Genomic DNA, 23,608 nt, shown 5'->3' on the forward strand with positions numbered 1-23,608 from the left:
CAACTGGAGTAGATCTATTATTGGTAAAAGTATACCGATGTCACGAATTACATCCATATGGCTTGTAATTTATTCAGAATCTGATTACTAGCTCAGTATGCAAACATGTAAAGAATGACTCTTTATGTTATCTCAAACAAATGGAGCACAGATGAATCAAGAAAACTGGAGCAGAGTAGGCAGCAATACGTTATTAGAAAACTTAAATCTACAGTAATTTGCACATTGGTTAAATTGTGCAATGGGCCCCATTACCTCCTTTCTTAAGGTGGTATTTTTTTTGTTTGTTTGCAGGATTATGCAAAAGCTATAATGCTGATTCTCACCAAATCAAATTAATCAATCAAATTTTGGGGCAATTAGTCATAGTATCACCTGCTGACATGAGAAAGGGGCTTTTTTTTTTTTACACTTTGATGTACTATGGGTAGAGCAGAGACAGAGACAGTTTATGAACTTTGGGATGAGTTACTGGGAAAACTGAGTTTTAGTTAAATGGTGTTCCTGTGGTGAGGCAGCCAAACTTGATATTTATCCATAGAACATGAAATTCTAGAAACTGGACTCCACATGGTCAGATCTTTTCCATGCTTGATGTTTTAATGTGAGTCCTGCCCTGAAGACACCTAAAAGATTAATTTAATTCATAGTCACAACCCAACGTAGTGGTTACAGGAAGTAAGCCTGATGTAACAAATACCATTTGATTTACATCAGGATTACAGTGTTTTCCTCACACAATGTACAACAACATCATACAAGTGTTTGTTCATTAGTAGCACATGTGGACACAAGAACTGATATTTTTACCACACTGTACGCATTCATCATTCCCTCCCCAAAGACCAGCTCATCACTGCTCGCAGCTTTAATTAGGGCCCAGGCCCAAAATTCTGCCTTTGTTGGGAGGTACACACACTTTTTAAGTACTTTCATGCTCATGGATAGTTCCCATGCACAAATGTTTCTTCCACACTATAGGACTTTTTTATTTAGACCTCTTCTTGGTCTCAGCCACAGGAAGCAAAACCCGATGACTATCTGTAACCCCTGACATCTGATGACAGTTACAAGAGCAATAACCATCATCAGGCTATGCTTTCTGTCTGTTAGACCAAATTGAGGGTGAAAACAGTCTGACAAGAATACACTTGTTAGACCATTTCATGAATGAGGCCACTGTTGTCACCGTATGGACTTGTTCAGAGGGGTAGTTGTTTCTTTATTTTACAGTTGGCTCCTAAAAACATATTTCTCCAGGAAGTATGTATTATGAAGTAACAGGAAATCATTAAACATTGTAGAATACATAATGTGACTCTTTTGACAGAATTAATCATCCTTGGATGTTACCATATTATTGAAAACATACCTAAAATATCTGCAGAGACGCTACTATTTGGAAATACGAGCTAAAACTACACACTTTTACAGACTTCCATATAGGGAAGACAGAAACAGATTTCTAAAATAAATCTGAATGCTGAGAAGTTCATGTGTCCGAGGGCAGCAAGAATGTCATAGTGCACATTCAGATGGCGAGGGGCTCGTTATCAAGCCTGATGAAAAGTCTTGTGCAAGCAGTGTATTTAGGCATGCACAGCGTTCATTCTTCTGGTCACATCCCTCCCTTGGTAACACTATCATTTCATCAGTTTAGTTTGTACAAAGCGGCTTGTGTTTCCAACCGGGCCACACCTCTCCAGCGGGCCGGGATTGGTCCCTTCGTCTTTGACAACCCCCCTACAAAGTTCCGCGTTGCAGCGCATTTAAATCCCGCAGCACTTCCTCCACCTTCTACTCTGGGACATCATCACTGACCAACATGTCCGATCAGGGAGCCTTTGACACCAACGTGGTCACCATGACCCGCTTCGTGATGGAGGAGGGTAAGAAGGCGAAGGGCACCGGGGAGCTGACCACGCTGCTTAACTCTCTGTGCACGGCGGTGAAGGCCATCTCCAGCGCGGTGCGTAAAGCTGGAATCGCCCACCTGTGAGTAGAAAATCTTGTCGACAGGGTCAAGAATGAAAGAATATGGGGATAGTTTCCTGTAATAGTTGAAGGATCGAAAGTTTCTGTCACTGTCATGCGTGTACATCTACATTCTCTAAAACTGGAGCGGCAGATCCTCTTTGCGCCAATCAGGAGGCGCATACCTGTAACCATCACGCCCACTTTCACATGATCTCGATAAACAAACTTCATCTATATAAGCATTATTATCTGATTTATGTTTTACTTGATCGTCTTGACTATTTGAAAACTTAAAAAACATGACAAAGAACTGCTGTGTTAATATTTTACATGAAGTGTATGTCCTCATTTCAGTGTTGTTTGGATTAAACTTGATTGCTCCAAAACTAGACTCATATTGTTGGCTTCTCCTGGACAGGAAAGAATTTAAGATAAGGATGTACAACACTTTTATGCTGACATCTTAAAACTGATTTTGTCCCATAGTTGGCATTTAGTGATATTAATTTTACATGTATAATAACAAGTTTATAAGATAGATTCACATTTTATACATACTGAAAAACACATGTAAACAGTTTGAGTTTGGGAAAAAGTAATTTTATTTTTGCCCAAAGCATTTATAAAAGCCCCATAAATCATGTATTTAGTGTCTTTCATCATCATTGATGATGATAAATAAATTAAAGACTTGATCAAATATTTATTTTATAATGAATGACATATAACCAAATGGTTATGTTGCCAAAATAGGTTGTTTACACAGTCTCATAAATAGAAATGTAAAGATGGTTGATTTGCCTGAAAATCTGCAAAGTTAAATATTGGGATGAGGATCATAGGAGGAAATTTAATTTCTAAACTCTATTTGACCAAATTACACAAAGTTTATTTCCATATATGGAGTGAAACTGTCAAAGTCTTTGGATGAAAACTTAAATTGTTGCTCTAATAATATCTTATTTAAAAGAATGTATCAAGAAAATAACTGGGACATTAGTGATATGTTGAGGATAACTTTGATTTAGGTGATTGATACTTCAGAGTATGTTTTGCTGAATTAGATATGAGTTGTGAAAAGGAAACTATAAACATAGACGAGCCTGACGTGTATCTACAGGATCTTATTTTATTATTTAGAAACTGTGGAAGTATACGGGGCAAAAGTGTATTTTTTTTGCAATATTATACTATAGTACAACGTATTACTATAGTATAATAAATCAATACGTATACATATACATTTGCATTACATTAACGCTCAACTTGGACTACTTGTTCTTTTGCACCTTTTCATCTGCACATTTGTCTGTGGTATTATTACTGCCGACTGCACTGCTGATTTATTCATCATAACAGACTGTATATATTTATGTTTATATCTTTATATATGCTTCTGCACTTAAGAAGTTAGTTTTGTTTAGATTATTGGACTGCATGCACCAACAGCACCACAACAAATTCCTCGTATGTATAAAACCATACTTGGCAATAAAGTCTTTTCTGATTCTGAATACAATGAGTTTAGCTACATTTTTCCCTGTGTTTTTCTTACTGTGTCCTCTGAGCAGCATTTCTTGCTGAACTTCAGTGGCTGATAAGATTCTGAGGCAGCCATCGCTTCAGCTGTTGGTGCAATACTTTTCTCAATCACAAGTTGCAGTTTAGAAATCCTCTCACATCCTTTGTTTCTCATGTTTTCACATCAAACCTTGAGATTAAAGTTATGATGTAGTCCAGTCTGATTTATCTACTGAGCTGTAGCTGTTTAGGTAATCTTAGTGTATGTTAACTAGGAATTCTGATTAGAAGGTAGAAATGTTGTGAAGTGAACATTTATGATCTAAAACAGCAGCAGAAGAAAGTCTAGCAGATTTCATGCTGTCTCATCTTGTCTGTGGTTTCAGTTATGGCATTGCTGGCAGCACGAATGTGACGGGTGACCAGGTAAAGAAGTTGGATATTCTATCCAACGATCTGATCATCAACATGCTCAAGTCATCCTTCACCTCATGTGTGCTGGTCTCAGAAGAGAATGACAAAATCATCATCGTCGAGCCAGAAACCAGGGTGAGCCTGTCTGTGGGACCAGAGTTCAATTTGCACGTTTATTTCCTCCTGAAGCTTCGTGTTTGACATTCCTGTGGACTCCAAGAAGCTCAGGAACTATACTTTCTGTTATTTGGGATCAAATTTCTAAAGCAAAACAGGATCATAAAGTTCTCTCTGTGAGAACTTCAATGTCTCATAACTATTTAGAGCAGCTCAGGGCACAAGTGTAAATCAATCTATTGAAAGAGCTTTAACTCTCTGCATTAAGTATCTGGAGCTCAGAAACTTGCCACATGGATCCTAAATGTAAAACATACCAGCACTAGAAATAATACAATCAACCTCATGGTGGCGCTGTTATTTTGTATATAGCATTAGAATAATGAGTCAAAATAAAATTTGCTTGTTTCTGGGTTTCTTTTGTATAGCTGAGACCATCTGTACCTCACGAGCGTGTGTTGAGGTGTGCAGATATGTCTGCCCCCCTCCTATCTAAAAAAACTATTCGAGGGTGGAGAACTAGCCCCCCCCCCCCCGAGCAAGTGAGTGTAACAAAATGCAACCAGAAAAGATTCTACTGCTATGTTTTGCCAACCACTTAGTAAATTCACGTCATTAACTACAAGAACCAATCAAGAGCCATGATTATTTGGGGGGGGGGGGGGGGGGTAGAAAGCAGTCCTGATTGGTTTGATTGCTTGCTAACTTCGTTTAAATCTCCTTGTTGGGAATGTCGGGATCCATAGGTGGCGGCAGAACTCTTCTTCCAGCCACAGCCATTTCAATCTCAAACATTTCAGCTATGTGGACTATTAGGACATTCAATCATGATGTCATCTGGTATCCTGAGCAAACATGGTCACTTTGTTTTTTATGTCTTGCTGGACTGCGACAGCTATGCTGACAAAGTTGAGTGTGTGTGGCTCATTTAAACAAAAAAAATACTGCATCTTGTAACTTCCACAAAGTGTATACATGAATAATTTACACGAACACAAGGTCATGAAGCCTCGATCGCACATTCGTATTGTATAAAAAAATTGTGATTTTTTTTTCTCCTGCATTGGCATTGCAGGCACCGCACACGAGTAATATTTTGCCTATGCATACTGTGTCCAATAATTCTTCAAATTCAGATGTAGTATTACTACTGGAGGTCAGCTGACCCCCACTCCTCATTTAACTCGGGTTGATTTCATTCACCCTTTATTCAATACAGCAATCCTCACTGGCATCAGATGATCTACAGCTATCTTGGACAACAACATATAACACTGCTAACACTTTTCCTTCTCTTAGGGCAAGTACATTGTGTGTTTCGATCCTTTGGACGGCTCCTCCAACATCGACTGTCTCGTCTCTATTGGTACCATTTTTGCCATCTATAAAAAGGTACTAGCAAAAGAGTCATTATTCTTTACAAACCAACACAGAGCTTTTGAAGTCCAACACTAAAACTGTGTATGTTGCATGTTATGCCAAATCCTCCACACTGATTTACTTTTGTAATCGTACTTGACAATGAAATGTTAAGGAAAGATTACATGAATATGACATGCGTGATTTGTCTCAGACCACAGATGATGAGCCCTGCGAGAGAGACGCCCTGCAGTCTGGCAGGAACCTCGTGGCGGCAGGTTATGCCCTCTATGGGAGCGCCACCATGATGGTCATCTCCACTGGCCAGGGAGTCAACGGCTTCATGCTCGACCCAGTGAGTAGTCCCCGAACAAAATTCTTTCGTATTAAATATCAGTGTCTGAATATTTTGGTCTTTTTTTTTTTGCTTTCTGTTCGCCAGGCAATTGGTGAGTTTATCCTGGTCGATCGGGACGTGAAGATTAAAAAGCGAGGCAAAATCTACAGTTTAAATGAAGGTTATGCGAAGTACTTTGACCCTGCTGTCACAGAATACCTGCAGAAGAAGAAATTTCCTCAGGTAATGCTGTCTGTTATCACTGAGTAAGAATTTCATGCATTTTAAAGACTCCATGAGAAGTTTACGAACTCAACAACCAATGTGTGTGTGTGAAAACACTCCAGGTCATCACACTGAATTGTATTCAACTGTTGTAACTAATGCAACTTTTTTATTGAAGGATGGCAGTGAGCCCTACAATGCTCGTTACATCGGCTCCATGGTGGCAGACGTCCACCGAACACTCATGTATGGAGGCATCTTTCTGTACCCAGGAAATGTAAAGAGCCCAGAGGGAAAGGTACAGTCCTGTTTCTCCTCTCCTTAACCTCGAATTACTAGAGTAAAATTCATTATCTACGTTTGCGCAGATGACAGTAATCTCTTGCATAGTCCTCTCACTGAAAGCTGGACCATGCATCTGGAAGCAGTTTTACCATCGTGTATGTTACTACAATGCCGCAAAAACGTTGGTAGGATTCGGCAGTGTGATCAAAGTGTATACATGTGCACAAGCACTTCAACATGCAATCAAAATCAGAGCACTCCATGTCTTAATCCGATTATTGCTCATTCCGACAATGACCTTATCCAGGTGATGGTTGTTAGAAAATGCTACTTACATTACGGCATCTTATTCAGTGTATCCTCCTCATCGTTTTAATATTGCAGGATTGCTTCATGTACACGTGGCCTCTGTTTATTCTCAGACGCAGCGTACAAGAGATCAGTATATCGAATAAAAATGTATCAACATTATATTTCCATGGTTATTTGTGCTTTTGAAAACAAACTGAATAACACCATTAGCTACAATGATGTATTACACCCACTTCAGTTCCATTCCGATTTTTCTTCCACTTCTGTCTAGAAAGCTCTAAGTCTCAGCAGTAACATGAGACCATATAGACGATCGTGTCACAATGTTGTTTCCTCAGTTGCCACATCCTCCCAGTATGTGCAAGATGAGGCACATCATATTTTCTTTTAGTTGACTTATAATGTGACAGTGATAGTGTTTGCATATTAACAGTAATGGTTTCTAACTACCAGCACCCATGATTTAGTGAACTGATGACGTGAATATTTTGTCTGTTAAGAGAATGAGGAAATAAATTAACTCATGAGTCTATGAACACTGCTCGTGGACTTAAGGGACATAAAAATGTATAAAAGACATTAAGAGTCCTCAGCCTTTAGTTTAGTTTAGTTTTATGTTACACTATTTATCATACTGAGGACTTAGTCCATCCTTCCATCCATCCATCCATTTTCTTCCACATATCTTATTAAGGGTTGTGGGGGGCTGGAGCCTATCCCAGCGGCTTTCGAGCGAGAGGCGGTGTTCACCCTGGACAGGTCGCCAGTCCATCACAGGGCCAACACATAGAGACAGACAACCATTCACACTCACAGTCACACCTACGGTCAATTTAGAGTATCAATCAGCCTCGTCCCCTCTTGATGTCTTTGGACTGTGGGAGGAAGCCAGAGTACCTGGAGAGAGGGAGCACATGCAAACTCCACAGATCCTGTGCTCGAGCCGGGGCTCGAACTGAGAACCTTCTTGCTGTGAGGCGACAGTGCTGACCACTACCGCCCTGAGGTGTACTAAGTACTGATGGCTAGCTGTCTTAGCACAGTGAATGGTAGTGGGTGGGAAGTGCTAGCATTCCTCCCTCAAAAGTCATTGAAAAATTATAAGACGTCATGATTTTAATTAATATTCTTATCCTGTCTTAAATTGTCAGCCAAGGCTATTAAATTTTATGCATCCAGTTGAGAACGTAACAAGGTCTCATATTTTTGAATGCTAACATTGCCCACTACCATTCATTGTGCTAGTCAGCCAGTTGCAGCGCCCAAATGCAGGACAGAGCAGAGCAGTGTATATCTTCTTGTCATCCTCTGAGGAGGAAAGACTACAAGATAATTTCCCCAAAAGCTGCAGTCTGCTGGTTAAGGTATATACATATAGAGCAACTTTTTTCAGGATTTGGTTGGTATCTTACTTCATTTCCGCTCAAAAATGGTTCCTTTCTTGTATCCTGGGCTGATATTTGACTCTTAAGTCTTGAGTGAAATGATGTTGTGGGAACGTTTGTCTGTGGGTCTGTACATTATGTTATTGTGGCATTTGCAGAACCTGGTGATCCCAGGAACCTTTATGGGACCAACACATAATGTTTATAATGTTTGTGTGATCCTTTGCATTTCTTTCCCAGAATATTTGTACAATTTCTTTTGTTACATTACAGGAAAATGTTAATTCTTTAAAGAGCTCCACATTCTGTTACTGTTAAGACTCTTTTTAAACCAGTTGGGTCATTTCTAACTTTTTTTTTCCTCCACAAAACTCCAAAGGGAACATCTCTTGTGGCCCACGAATGAATGAAAAAAACCTTGCACTGTATAAAAAGTTTAAAAAATGCTGCAATTTGACCATAAAATAATCAAAATGGAACATCAGCTAAACATGGCTGTATGACCACATCGAAACATTCCACTTACATCTGAAATGTCTTTGTAATGTTACAATGTCACGATGTAAATATGAGATTCTTCTTATCATATTCAATTATTTTTGAACTGAAGCACCATCATAACTGAAAGAAGACATTTTTGGAAGTTTCCCAATGGTCTCATAAGTCTCAGGGATGAACATGGTGTCTTTAGAACCCCTTCTCCTTTGCAGGATGTTTCTTGTTTGCATTGTCAACTGTTGGAAAAAAAAGCAGAAGTTATTTGTAACTCTATGTGGGCTCTTTCAGTAATTCCTTTACCTTCATAGGTTTAGTGGAGTGTTTTGTTGATTATTTGAAAATTATTTTTGGAGTTTAACATGAGAACAAGAAACTGAACTCCCTGTCTTCCTCAAAGCTGCGGCTGCTGTATGAAGGTAACCCAATGGCATTCATCATGGAGCAAGCAGGAGGCATGGCCTCCACTGGCTCAGAGAACATCCTAGACATCCAGCCTGAGAGCATCCACCAGCGAGCCCCTGTGGCTATGGGCTCCCCTGACGACGTGCTGGAGTACATTGCCATCTGCAAGAAGCATGCCAGGAAGTGAGACCGCACAACCATCGCTGTTTGTGGAAAACCTTGTACTTCCACATTGTTGGTTTTCAGGGAACGTACATGTATTTGATCATGTATTGTTGAGTTTGAAGGGTGGAGCTGAAAGTTGAAAACGGTGGTTTGTAAAACAAAAAGAATAACCACATTTGGAGCTACAAGGTTTTTATACCACTAATATTGATGGATACCAAAGAAGCTACTAGAAAACTACCAAAAAATGTGACCAAAATAACTGCACTTAATGAACCCAAAGTGAAGACTATTTCTCAGTTTACCTCCAATGTGCCTTGATTAGCATGAACAGACGTTCTAGACATGTGAAGGACCAAATACAACCTTGATGCATCCATGTCAGAGGCTTCATCATGTGATCAATTGCTATTTAATTTGCTGCATCTAAATAAATCCAAATGAGTTCAATAAGCTATTTCTTTGTCCTGCATACTCATTTTACATAGACACAAATGCTGAAATGAATACTTTGAATTTGTGAAATGAAAGTTAGAAGTGCAGATACTTTATCCAGAGGAGTCGACCTTTAAGCTAAAGGTCAGTGGAAGCTCACATGATATTTAAAGCTCAGTTGAGCTGCTGTTGTGCGAAAACTTAACAACAGAGTCAACTGCAACTCTCTTGATTTTAAAAAGTCATGTCTCTTTTAATTCATGAATTAAATTGAATTTCTGTTGTTGCAGCTCAGAAGGCCCCGGTCCTAGGTTAGGAAAAAAAAACCTTCAAACTCAATTCTGAATTGTTGCAAGTTGTGGAAAAAAGCAACAAAACAACATTTTAGATAAAGAGATTTGATTTATTTTCGTTTTGGAGATAATTTAACTTATGACATCCAATTTTGCTCTGTGCAAGCAGGATGTCTTTGCAACCCTTTATTAATTAAGGTACATATTGCTGTGGTGTGTGGAGCAATACAGTGCAAATCACTGTGGTTTATTTTTGTTAGAATCACTATTTTATAAAACAAAACAAAAAAAAGTGCTAAAAATATCAAACCTCGTAAAATTATGAGACTATATATATATATATATATATATATATACACTGTGTGTATATATATATACACAGTATATATATATATATACACTGTGTGTATATATATACACACAGTATATATATATATATACACATATATATACTGTGTATATATATATATATATATATATACACACAGTGTGACTATTAATGGTACATAAATAGTATAATAGTATGTATAATATAATAGTACATACAGAGTGTTGTAGTGTATACTGAAACTGTATGTATATGAATATTACATAATCATATATATATATATATATATATATATATATATATACAGTGTGACTATTAATGGTACATAAATAGTATAATCATATATATAATATAATAGTACATATACAGTATAGTGTTGTAGTGTATACTGAAACTATATGTATATAAATATTGCATAATTATATATATTTATTTGTTTATTCATTCATTTATTTATTTATTTAACAAATGTTACCCGAGTTAACACTAACAAAATGCTTGTCATGTGCAGGTTTAAACCTTGTCTCTTTTGCTGACACTTGACACCCCCCCACCCATCTCTACACACACACCCATACACACACACACACACACACACACACACACACACACTCACTCTTCCACTCGGCTGCTCTCACAAATAGATCCGCTGGCTGGCCTTCATGGCTCAGGGAATGAAAAGGACTCAGCTGGTAATAAGGTCGCCCATTTGCTGTCTGTCCTCCACCCAGTGAGCACGCAACCTGTTGTCCACCAGGAGGGACTAAAACCCACCATGTCAGACCAGTCAGCATTTGACACGGACGTATGGACCCTGACTCGGTTCGTGATCGAGACTGGCCGCCAGGCTAAGGGGGCCACTGGTGAGCTGACCCAGCTCATCAACGCTATCCTAACCGCCATCAAAGCCATTTCCTCTGCTGTGCGGAAGGCAGGTCTGGCCCACCTGTAAGTACTGAGGAGCGATTATTCATCTCTGTGTGGTTTGCATTCTTACACTAAGAGGTCAGAGGTCAGGGTGCAACAGCGGTCATTGAGCTGTTGGACATTTTCTTTCACTCCTACATTAGTTGGAGGGGTCCAGGACTTATTCAAGACTGTGGTTTTGTGTCCTTAAGCTGAGAGTTTGAAAATTGTCAAAGATTAATCAGATCTGATTGCAGCGCTTGCAAAATGTCAGCAGGTGATATGATTGAATCTTTCATGGCATTAGTAGAGCTGAAAGCAGGACAATGACATTTCTAAATCTGAGGTTTCATCATCTTAATCTAAGAGTGATAAAACAGTGCAGTTTTTCAGAAAAACATAGAAATCGAAAAAATGTAGCTTTCACAACATTTTGGATTGTGGAAAAGTGATGTAACAACTAACTTTTTGTTTGGGGAATTGAGTCCGGAGAACAGCATTCTCAGTGTCCTTCAGGGTTTAGAGTTTAGCCTCTCAGGAAGAGGTAAATCTTAAATTTGGACTTGGACATTTTGTAATGAACACAAACTCAGCTGCTTCTTGTTTGTTGGATAGTACATTATTATTATCGTTGACTGTGTAGATCATTTTTTACAGTTAAAATTTTAAAAATGCAAGTGACAAGTTTTTAAAAAAAACACCTGATTTCTTGCTGAGTCTGAGCATCAGCAAACCCCCAAATTTTCATTCTAGAGCAAAAATAAACAGAGCTGCAGTTATACTCAGCTTCTTTTTTTTCAAGCTTTAACAAGTAAATATTTGCTTCCCTCAGTAACTGTCAATCACTCAGGCTTGCAATTATGTTAATGTTGCCGAATATATGTCAGGAGCAAGGAGTTACAAACACCCCTCAGGCTTTGCTTCCTGTCTGTAAAAGTGCATCGAGGGCTTAAATGAGTGTGTAAGAGCAAATTTGAGCATAAGAACAATTCATGTATGCGGCCTGTTGAGTTCATATCTAGTGAAAACAAATTTTGCATGGCCTGCTCCTGAAGAATGGACCATTATTCAGAGAACTTGATGCACATTGAAATTATGTAACTGAATTCACACTGTTTTGAAACCAAATGAAGATCATTAGAGCTGTCTTTGTAAACTGTAAACTTTAAAATGCATCAGTTGTTCCATTGTTTGAAAGCTTTCCCATCAACCAAGTCCAGCAGCACCTCACAACTGGCTCTCCTCTCACCACTGGCATGTCAATGTGTGTGAGTGACACCTTCTTGACTGACTGACCCATGCAGACAGGGCCTGGCTGGCTCCATCAACGTGACGGGGGATGATGTGAAGAAGCTGGACGTGCTGTCGAACGACCTGGTCATCAACATGCTGCAGGCCTCCTACAGCACCTGCTGCATGGTGTCTGAGGAGAACAAGGAGCTCATCCTCACCCCAAAGGATAAAAGGGTCAGTATATACGCTCGCCATTTTGCTTAGTTAGCAATCACAGAATTGAGCAAGTCGATGCCATGAATGCGCATCATGTCTTTTGCTGATGGAGAAGTTTGAAGGTTTTTACAGTTCCTCTTAAATCTGAAATGGTGTGATGAAGCTTCAGTAAAATACATTCATGTTAGTGATAATGTTATATTATTAAATGAAACTAGGTTAGACTGCTTTGGGAGACCTGTGGTCCTTTTTTCAAATTCATAATATTATTTTTAAGGGGGGGGGGCATGATGGTACTGCTTATTCTGTTCTCCTCATTGAAACTCTCCACAATGAATGTTGTCAGAAGCTTTTAGTAAAGGATGGCCTTAAAATCACGTAATATTCAGCATGTTACTTTTAATGCAGCCGAATGTCGTGTAACAAGATGTCCAGAGGGAAATTTTGTCTTTGGCTACATATCTGGCATCAAGCAATATATGCCAATGAAATTCTGTAAATAACACATAACATACATTATCAACAAAACATTGCAGTGGAGCATAAGAGCTGCATGCAGTTGAAAACATCTGATACATAATAACAGATCAACAACACAATATAGTACTGCAGTGCACAACTCCGAAAGTGCTGCACCCAGCTGCAAACAATTCAATTGATTGTTTAATGATTAAACTATCAATAATGTACATTTCTCTTCAAACTATGCAATGGTGCATATGTGCAATATGTGCACACTGGCTAACTAACATAATAACACATGATCACGGTATCTGTAACAAACACCATGTGGACTACATTTGACCAGGGGAAGGGATGAGATATTTCCCTGAACCAACGGGAAGGAGGTGAACCAGCACAGCTAATATTGAATAACAAAAGAAAGAAGCTCTATCAGACGATCAATAAATTATTCAGGACTGACAAACAAGTCCCCCTCATTAATGAACATCAAGTCTAATACGGGACTATTAACAGGATGTTATTGTTGCCTTTTTTCTGTTAGCTGCACGTGGAGCTAGGTAGCGACAATATATTTTGATGATAAAAAGTTACATGATTAATTGCTGGAATGTAATCATACAACAGGAAATCAAATTCAATAATGTGACTTTGTGACTTTTATTTTCTTCTAGGGAAAGTATGTGGTCTGTTTTGACCCACTGGATGGCTCCAGTAACATTGACTGTTTGGCTTCTATTGGCACCATATTCGCCATCTACAAAAGGGTCAGTACATACAACCAAAAGATGCCGTTCTGGTAAAATATTTTATTCTGTTGCATAAACAAGAACCTTAAATGTTTTTTGGAAATCAATATAGTGAATAAACATGATGTATTGTTGAAGGGAAGGACACTAAACTCCTGCAGCAAAACTATTTTCCCTTTAAATTGAGACACTGCCTTGTTTGGAGTTAGTTCTATGCTTGCCTATAAACCATTTAAGATATATTACAATTAATTTTTACTGATAATGTGATGACAGATTAATATGAATAGCAGCTTACCCCTGAGTGTTTATATTTTATGTACTAAAACTGATAACATTTCATGCATGTGTATGAAGGACAGATGCCTTAAAATAAGAAATACATTTAGGAAAAGAAAGCAGTAAACACACACATTGCTATCTTTTTAACTTTGGATGTTTCTGAAAAATTATAAAATAGCTATGCTGATCAATATGTTAAAGAAGGTGAGAGCAGTTTATAGTTATTTGTATACAAATTCAACATACAGTCGCTCTCCATGAACACAAGGGGGCGCTGCTGTACAGCGAACAATGTTACATGCCTGTAGTAAGAGTAAGTTAATATTATGCAGAAGCACACAAGCATTTGTTTTTGATACAGTGATAGTAGATGCTTTACTCTTTATTTTTCTTCTTTTGTATATTTTCATTGTAATCTACAACTTAAAGGTACATAGAAAAGCAGGAAAACTCTCCCAGCTCATACTTTTCCCATCTTCTGTCTATTTGTAATTTAAAGTCGTAACAACTCGTATTTGTTGATATCAGCACGTACTGTTAAAGCAGCTTTTATTTTCAATCAAGATTCATTGAATTCCGAGTGTCAATGCTACCGATATCATCACCAGTCATCTGATTAAAATAATGCTGTTTTCTATTTGGATCCAGTTGTTCATCCACAAGTTTTTAGTGTGACACTGTTCATCATGATGCCACTCCCCTGGCCCCTTCAGGTATCAGAGGCGGAGCCCACAGAGAAAGATGCCCTCCAGCCAGGCAACAATATTGTGTGTGCAGGCTATGCCCTGTATGGCAGCGCCACCCTGGTAGCCCTCAGCACCGGCGCAGGCCTCAACTTTTTCATGCTGGACCCTGTAAGTAGTTCAGTCCCCACTGCAACTGAATGCCTGAGGTTTTACTGGACAATGTGAGATGAAGGATTGAAATGCTTCCCAAAGATGGCTTCTACGTCCAATTAGTGTCTCTTGTCCTACTTCTTTGCTGTTACATGGTTTTATTAAATGAAAACTGAGAAAATATTGACCCAGCAGTCACACCTCTACAGTTCAATAAGGGACTATGATGACACATGGTCAATTTTTTATTTTGTTGAACTGAACTGAGTATGCCACAGTTCTTATCTATGTTTAAATCTATCTAATCCTTTGAACTTTTATAACAGTTGGCATTCTAAATATTATTTTACTGCCACAAGTTGAATATAAACAGCATGTAGTAAAGAAGTAAAAGTAATATTTTCATTTCAGTAATCCTTTGTTTTATGTGATTTTTTTTTTAATATTGTAGAGGAATTTTGTGTGATGAAAATGTTCTTTGGAAACAGAAACAGACTGGAGACTCAGAGACGGCTTACACTGGACAATTTATTGGACATTTCCAATACAAATGTACAAGGTCCCCCCCTACTAAACAGTCATTCAGTAATGTTATGCTCACCGACTGTAGGCATTTTCTGGACTCAATCCACTTCCTGTTTTATTTTCTTAATCTCTGTCATCCCTGTTTCACTTCCACTTCCTGTTAAGTTCCCGCCAGTTCTCAGCCACACCTGGTTGACATTAATTATCACCCACTCAGTACTTCTTCCATCCATCCTTTTTCTTCCACTTATCCTGTTAAGGGTTGCGGGGGGGGGCTGGAGCCTATCCCAGCGGCTGTCAGGCGAGAGGCGGGGTTCACCCTGGTCAGTTTTACTACTAGTGTTCTAACAACAAAATTACAATTCCAAAAGAATTATGACAGGCACCACAGGTTCACTCCCAGACCCAGGTCAAGGCCCGGGGGTCAGTTCAGCTCTTAACCTTACAGACAAAGTACAGGGATGAAGCCTAAGAAAGTGGAAACAAAATACGTGGGATGGAATTCTTTATCAAATATTTACACCCAAGGGGCAGCATGGCTCAGAGGTAGAGGGGCCGTCTAGCAATCAAAGAGTCGCTGGTTCGATCCTCACTTCCCCCGGTGACCATGTCAAAGTACCCTTGAGCAAGACACTGAGCCCCTAATTGCTCCTGATGGCCCTGCGATGGACTGGTGACCTGTCCAGGGTGAATCCTGCCTCTCGCCCAATATCAGCTGGGATAGGCTCCACCCCCCGCAACCCCTGACGGATAGACGATATAGAAAATGGATGGATGGATATTTACACAAAGACAGAACTCTGCGGTTATGGCAGATATTAAGTTCAGGAATGCTGCATTTATTATCAAATTAGATTTTATCAGCTACAACTCAACCGTTACAACAACATGAATTTGGCATGATATCCATCAGCCAGCCGGCCGCTGACGCCAGCTCACCACAGTATGTCACATCATGGTTGAAATATAACTTCTTCCAGACTTCTTTATCACAAGCTCTTCATGGACTGTTTTTTATACATTAAGGTGCAGTGTTGAGCTTCATTACAACAAAGAATCGTAGCAAAGTTCTCCCACTGAATAAATGTTTCAAATAAAACAGAAATATTTGTGCTTTTCAGGCAATCGGTGAGTTCATCCTGACAGAGAGAAATGTAAAAATCAAGCCCAAAGGAAAGATCTACAGTCTGAACGAGGGTTACGCCAAATACTTCCACCCGTCCATTAATGAGTACCTTAAGCACAAGAAGTATCCTGAGGTGAGAGCACCATCAATGCTGCACACAGATCCTCGAACCTTATCTAACACTGGGATGAAAAAACAAAACTGTTGGACAACTTTGTATTTCAGAATGATTATTTTTTCTTCAGAATAATAGAATAGCACAGGTAGTTCATTTTTTGGAGTTTCCCATAAGTTTTGAAAAATTAATTGATTATTTTTCCACTCTTTTATGGTACGAAGTCGTGATTTTGAGACGGTGACATGCTTTGAAATCAATCGTCATCATCTTGAGGTACTAAATCATTATTTTGAGAAGGTTTATTGTTGTTTTGAGATAAAGAACTATTCCAAACAACTATTTGAAGTGATTCTTATCATTTTGAGATACTAAACCTTTATTTTAGGATGTTAATCATTGTTTCAACAAATTAAATATTTCGGAGAAAGTTGTAGAATTTGACATACAGCGTTTCTCATTACGCTGACTTACAGGATCTTCAGTACTGCGGCATTTTATGGGTTTCCACATCAACATCCTTTCATCTGAGCCAAAGTTGTGACATTGATCAGTTTTCCTGAGTCTGAGGCCTTGAACCAAAGCTGACCTTGTCCACTCACACAGCTTCTACTTTGATGATGCTTTCCTTTCTGACACAGTTTTCTGAGTCATAAGTCACTTGATATGTTGTACAACGGCTGAAAATGAGTGGCTCACTTTAAGTAGACAGTTAAGTAAAACCCTGACAAACAGGAAATATCGGACTCAGTGTAAAAGCTTAAGAGATGTTATATTGTCAGAGAAACATCCTTTAAGTTCCTTTGTAAAACCACCGGCAGATGAAGTGAATTGCTGCCATACTGAGCTGGAAATGTGATGGGCAGTTCCTTGAGTGCATGTCATGGTTTGTCAGGCCAGGAGGAAGGATGGCTGCATGGTCAGCTGAGCTGCAGGAAACATCCTGTTCTCCAGGATATGGCTGCTTCTCATCTACAAACCAGAATTTACACACACGCACACTCAGCTCCTCTCCAACAAGTCACACCCCCCCCCCCCACACACACACACACACACACACATCAGTTTATTTAATCCTCCCTCAGACATAAGCTTGAGCAAATTTAGAGAAAATGACTTTCTTTTCTTTGACAGTTACCACCTTATCATGGCGCTAACAAATCCTCAGGTGAGATTAAAGGAATACTTCACTTAAATATTTATGTTGATGATCAAACATGGCCTGCAGCCTTGAGTTGAGGCTCCGAAAAATTCAGTAACAGTCACTGTGACGGTTTCCGGTGCAGACGCAGAATAACTAACTGTTGAAAACATTCAAAAATACGTTCAATACCAAAACAAAATCATTTCTTCTTCTTCCATAAGGTTCAGTCTATTTCCACGCGAATGTGCTAAACACGAGCATTACACAACACCTTTATATCAAAATAAATAAAAATCTGTTGTTGAACACAGAAGCTTGTTGTTCAGAAGTTTCATTCCTTTTTTATTGTTGAAGATTCATAGGAGAGCTGTTGGATTTCATAGTGGTACAAGAGTTCTTTCACCCTGACAAAGTTCATTATTGCATTCGGATTTGAACAACTCAGATTGATACGTTTTGCCACAGCGTCCAAGTTCTATCCCCAAAAATATATTACTATGTATTTATATGGTGTTTTAATAAAATTACATAAATACATAGATACATACATCTGAATCGAAAGAAACAACGAAAAGTGTAACATTTTTATGTTTTAGCAATGTATCAAAAAACATGTTTTTGTTTGAATTTTCTTGCTTTAAACAAAATTCTTTACAAAATCTGTGTAATATAGAATTGTTTTCTTCCTTTCCTTCAGATACTTTCCCACAGATTAAGCCATCTCAGTCTCAGCATTAATATAGAATTAGGTGATTTTCTGGTCCATGGGTGTGAAACAACAACATGACGTGAGGAAAATAAACCATATCTGTTGCAAACGTCCTAAAAAAATACAACCACACAGAGTCAGGTGGGCATCGCCTGGCCTGAGACTTTGTCAGCATGAACACTCTTGTAGAAGACGATTTGTTCGAGTCATTCAAGTCACTTAAACTTGTTCCCTTGCTACTGCTGTTTTTTTCTTCTTCGTTCGGTCACATTGTTCCGACTGTGGCCATCTGGATGTGTGTTTTCAGTGTTTGTGAGTGTTACACAGTTTGGCAGGCTCTCAGGAAATAGCACAACCATTAGGCTCCCGCCCTTACGATGACTGGGATGTGACTCAGTGGGCACATGGCTCTGCATCACATTGGTCAGGTCTGAACACAAACCTCCGTCAGGCTGCTGTTTCATTACAAAACTTCACGTCAGCGTGTAAATTCAGTCAATGAGACGTAATAAAATACACAAGTCGAACCAGACCTTGACATTCGGTCCATATTGTTGAGTCTTTACCTCTTTACATTGTTATTATTCTACATAGGTTTATGGAAAAGCAGCAGGTCTCTAATCTAACCTCATTTTCCAGCCAGGTAAACTTTGACCTTTGTGATGTTTGCTGTTTAACTTTCTGCCACGGCAGCATGTCAGGAAAGAAAAACAAGTCTCTGAATGAATCTGAGCCTCCTGTTGAACCTCTTACGTGTATATCCAACTTCATTGATATTTTAATAACCAAATCAGCCGGAAACGTTTCCATTTATTAAAGCAATGTTTTTCAAGCTTTGACAAGTTAAAATTGTTTAGCGTTTTGCCACCAGAGTGACCGATTCAATAAATGGGTGCAAGCTATTGAGCATTTAGTTGAGAGAAGAGAATTTTGTGTTTTAGCAATTCCGAAAATTGTAAATAGAACATAAAGTGAGATTAAATTAACCTTTGGTACTATTCTACAACAGCAGAGTTTGGGGAATCTTGGATATCTTTATATATCCTACAAGTTTTATTTTTCTGACTTGGCAGAAAAAAAGGAATCCTTTGTGACTAAACTGAACAAAATCACTCTTCAGTGGCTCATTTGAGGTTCAACATATAAATATTCAAAAGTGGCACGATTCTTTGTTTTAGAGGAAATACTAGCAGAACACACGTTTCAATGAGAGTGCCTCAATTGTGTGTGTTACTGAGTCCATTCATCAACTGTTTAGATGATAAAAAGTCCCTTTAGATAAGAGTCACTTCGATATCAGTCTGTTTACTCACAATCATGCTATGTAGAGGGAAAATTGAGGATCATAAAAACAACAGTGTATTAGACACTGATGTCTCAATTGGATCCTCACAGCTAAACTTTGCCCAAATTCCATCAGTGCTTTGAGCATACTTAGATCTACACCAAAAGATTATTTTTTGTTATAGTTTGATATTTTTCCTGCCTAGAATTTCAGTTTCCTCTGAAATTCTTTGTAAGTGACAAGAGTTTTTCCTGTGTACAGGATGTAGAGGTGAAGTGGTCACTTCATGAAAGTGGTGAAGAAAGTTTGTGCATGTCCTGAAGAATCTTTATAGTTTACTAACATGTGACCTGGACCATGAAACCTGGACACTTTTTTTTTTATCAATGTGAGACTGGTTTAAATCATTCCTCGTTCATGTAGTTTAATATCCAACACCTTGCAGGATGGCAGCGCCCCCTATGGAGCCCGGTATGTTGGCTCCATGGTTTCTGATGTTCACCGTACCATCACCTATGGAGGAATCTTCCTGTACCCAGCCAATGAGAAGAACCCAAAGGGAAAGGTAATTAGTTAGGATAGTTTCAAGCATTTTTAATCAAGTATTATTAGTATTATTATTTTCCTACGATTTAAAAACTATTAAAACCCCTCAGAAACAAAGCTGTGCATTTCTATTCGTGCGAATAAATACATTTGACCAGTGTGCATGGATTTCACATGAGTCTGTTGAAAACTCTTTCAGGTTTTTAGAGAACAATCCTGGACTCAGAAAGTCCTCATATACAGTGTCAGGGATTATTTAACATTTTAGGAAATGCACATTTTGCTATTTTGCTACATGTCTGGTAAAGAGAAGCAACACAGCAAGTTAGCTTAGCATGAAGAAAAAAGAAAAAAAGAAACATCCTACCTGGCCCTCTGTACCTTTGGGCTAGTCAAAATTTAACTGATTAACACAATATATCTTTCTTTGGCTAATATATGAACATTTAGAACATGTTCCAATTTATATTCAATCGAACAAGTGAGTCTTAAATTTTCCACACTCCATCCAGAGGGGGCAGCATATTTCTAGAAAGTTGGGATGTCCAACACTATTTTAAGAAAGGAATGCTAAGAAATTCTAGCTTCCTTAGCATGAGCTGAGGGTAGAAACAAAGATTTTACTTCACTATTTACAAAGATTTATTTCACAAGAGGTCAAAGCTAATTGCACCATCTGATATATTCAGGCCAAAATGGCAAAAATGCTGTTGTCAAAAAAAAGCACCTGTTTTCGCTTTTGTGCTTCTTTGGTGAAACTCGGTTATAATTACTTACCGTAACTCCACCAGTATCAGAGCTCCCCTCTGCCACTCCTTCATGCTGCAGTGACTGAGTGTCACTAGGGAGCAACTCCTGAACACGGCTGTATTACGAGGCAGGATAGACCAGTGCGAACTTGTTCACACCAAAATGATCAGGTGATTCCCAACAGTGCAGCTACAGGGTCACTTTCACATGTCAGCCACTGCTGGATCATGTTTACCATTTAGAGAGGAATTCTTATCACCGTATTCTCAGCAGGATAGCAAATATTACGCAAATACTAGAGCTATTCCATAAATGGCCCAGTTATGATACCAGTATACCAAACTGGTCTTGAAATGATCAAGAACAGAGCCAGAGACCTGTTAAAGGATAATTCCTTCTGATGTTATGATGGTAAGAACTTAGGTCTTTTTTTCTTTCTTTTTTTTTTACTACACATTCAGGTCCATAACTGACACAATACCCTGAAGAACTTGGGGTCAGATGAGTTTTTCTTGCCCTGACAAATGAAACTCAGAGATAAAGAAAGTTTTTTTCCAGTTAGCATGACTCACAAACCCTTTCACTCAGGAGTCAGTTCATTATTCTATTAATTTACAACAAGTGTTCCCCTATAGCAATCTAGTCCTGTGTTGTGGACTGGATATGCATTAACATTTGTAACAAAACTGATGTTTCACCAGCGTATAATCAGAATCAGATTCTGATTTACTGCTAGGTAAAAGAATTTCAGAGCTTTGTGTTGATGTAGTAGGTACAAGTAGTCAGGACAAGCAGGAGTAATGACAACAAGTGCCTAAGTATCAAAAAAACAACCATGCAGCTGAAGTTATAAACATTCACCCAATCCATCCTCCCACCACCCATGGGGTCAAGAGCCTTCAGCTGCTTGGCCCCCACCTCTGGGACTCTATCTCAGGACATTCTGATTCTCTTGCCACCTTTAAATTCCAGCTAAAACGAACCTCTCCAGACAAGCAAATTCTTTCGTTTTGGTTTTGTTGATATGGGACTGGAATGATTGAACACTTTTTTCATTTTTGTCATTTTTCACTCAGCTCTTTTTTCATTCCTTGCATTTCATTGTTGTTTCATTGCCTACATTTTATATTATTTTGACATATTTTATATTGTTTTTATTCTTTCTGTTCAGGGTATTACTGTTATTGCAATAATAATAATAATAATATAATAACATTAATATTATTTAGAAACACCTGTAACCTTGGAAAACCCCATAATTTTAATTTATGTATAATATTTTTTCTGGCAACCCCCTCAAAAAACCCCTCCATATTTCAGCCAACTTTACTGTGGTTTTACCTTGTACACCTACAACCATTTACGAGGAAGTGAAACATTGAAAACCCTTCCACTGCCATCTTTCAGAATCATTACCTGACTGTCTGTATCTATTCATATTTTTCAGCATGTTTCCTTGTACAGCTGTGGTATGTTTTGACCAAATATCAGTAATAAAATCTAAAACATTCAAAAGTTATCAGAACCAAGAATACTTCTTTTGAAAAGGAGAAACTACATTATTAAAGAGGAACTGAATTATAAAAGGAACAGCTGCAAATACTAATGCAATTGAACGACTTGTTTTTGAAGATCAGAAAGTTTAATAAACCTAAACTGAATCATTTTTTTCTCTAAAACCTCCCAATGAAGCTGCGGCTGCTGTACGAGTGCAACCCCATTGCCTTCCTCATTGAGCAGGCAGGAGGCCTCGCCACCACTGGCACCCAGCGTATACTGGACGTCCAGCCCGATGCCCTCCACCAGCGGGTGCCCTTTATAGTCGGCTCCCCTGATGATGTCAACGAGTTCCTGAACTTCGTCAAGAAGCACCAGTGAAGCTGCTACGACCTTTGTTTGTGGGAGAAAATGCAGTGAATAAAGCCATCCTCAAAGATATTGTTTTGTTTTGTTTTTGGACTTTGTATCATAAAAAATTATCTGCAAAGCAAGATTTGTTGTTTCCACCTTTAGAAACATGATACTTTTCTTAAAATTTATAGTAAAATCTCAAACTGTTAGTCCAACAGCTTTGGATTCTGGGAAAGTGTAATACATTAACATTTTCTTACATGACTAATAAACTACTGCATTCATTCTCTATGTAAAGTCTTCATCAGTCGCGGTCCTCGTTGACATATTTGTTCAGTCCTTTACATTGAGAAGACTTTGCAAACAAGCTTATCAAGTCATTGGCATGGTGTTACATACTCATGAATCACCACCATTGTTTGAGGATCAACAATCCTATAGGCTCCCAGTACCACGCATCACGCAGCACAGCCAATCACATGACTCGGCCACTGCTTTGACCAACCTCGCTGTGAATGTAAGTGAAGCCTCTAATAAGGCCTGAAGAACCAAATATATACCATGTAATTGTGTAGCAGGTCAAGCTGGACCTCACTAATTCAAAGTTGTATCAATTATTAAATACAAACAAAATGAATCAGTGATGCTGAAGATTTACAAAGATCAACTTAAGTGATTACATTTGTGGTGCAGCAGCAGGTTGGGAAGTGCTGGTTCATGTCCTGGTACCTCTTGATGCCCTCCACATCAGGGTGATGAATCCATTGCACCTTGAACGGTCAGTTACAAAGAAGACAACTTAAGTTCTAAGCCCTTTTTT

General features: G+C 38.6%; 2 protein-coding genes across 2 annotated transcripts; both read left to right on the forward strand.

Annotated features, from left to right (window-relative positions):
- The first annotated feature begins 1,742 nt into the window (after positions 1 to 1,742).
- Positions 1,743 to 9,452, forward strand: fbp1a (fructose-1,6-bisphosphatase 1a). Its single transcript, XM_086205419.1, has 7 exons — positions 1,743 to 1,995; positions 3,885 to 4,047; positions 5,329 to 5,421; positions 5,603 to 5,743; positions 5,831 to 5,968; positions 6,129 to 6,248; positions 8,828 to 9,452. The coding sequence occupies exons 1-7, from the start codon at positions 1,826 to 1,828 to the stop codon at positions 9,017 to 9,019; spliced, it is 1,017 nt and encodes a 338-aa protein (XP_086061545.1). The 5' UTR covers positions 1,743 to 1,825; the 3' UTR covers positions 9,020 to 9,452.
- Positions 9,453 to 10,737: 1,285 nt separating this feature from the next.
- Positions 10,738 to 23,002, forward strand: fbp2 (fructose-1,6-bisphosphatase 2). The gene is made up of 7 exons (XM_086205420.1): positions 10,738 to 11,001; positions 12,264 to 12,426; positions 13,545 to 13,637; positions 14,615 to 14,755; positions 16,384 to 16,521; positions 20,087 to 20,206; positions 22,630 to 23,002. Exons 1-7 carry the CDS (start codon positions 10,829 to 10,831, stop codon positions 22,813 to 22,815), a joined length of 1,014 nt encoding a protein of 337 aa, XP_086061546.1. The 5' UTR covers positions 10,738 to 10,828; the 3' UTR covers positions 22,816 to 23,002.
- The last annotated feature ends 606 nt before the right edge of the window (positions 23,003 to 23,608 follow it).

This window comes from Aulostomus chinensis, chromosome 6 (assembly GCF_037954235.1).
Source record: "Aulostomus chinensis isolate RoL2024-O1b breed Wild chromosome 6, RoL_Achi_v1.0, whole genome shotgun sequence".
Classification (NCBI taxonomy): domain Eukaryota; kingdom Metazoa; phylum Chordata; class Actinopteri; order Syngnathiformes; family Aulostomidae; genus Aulostomus; species Aulostomus chinensis.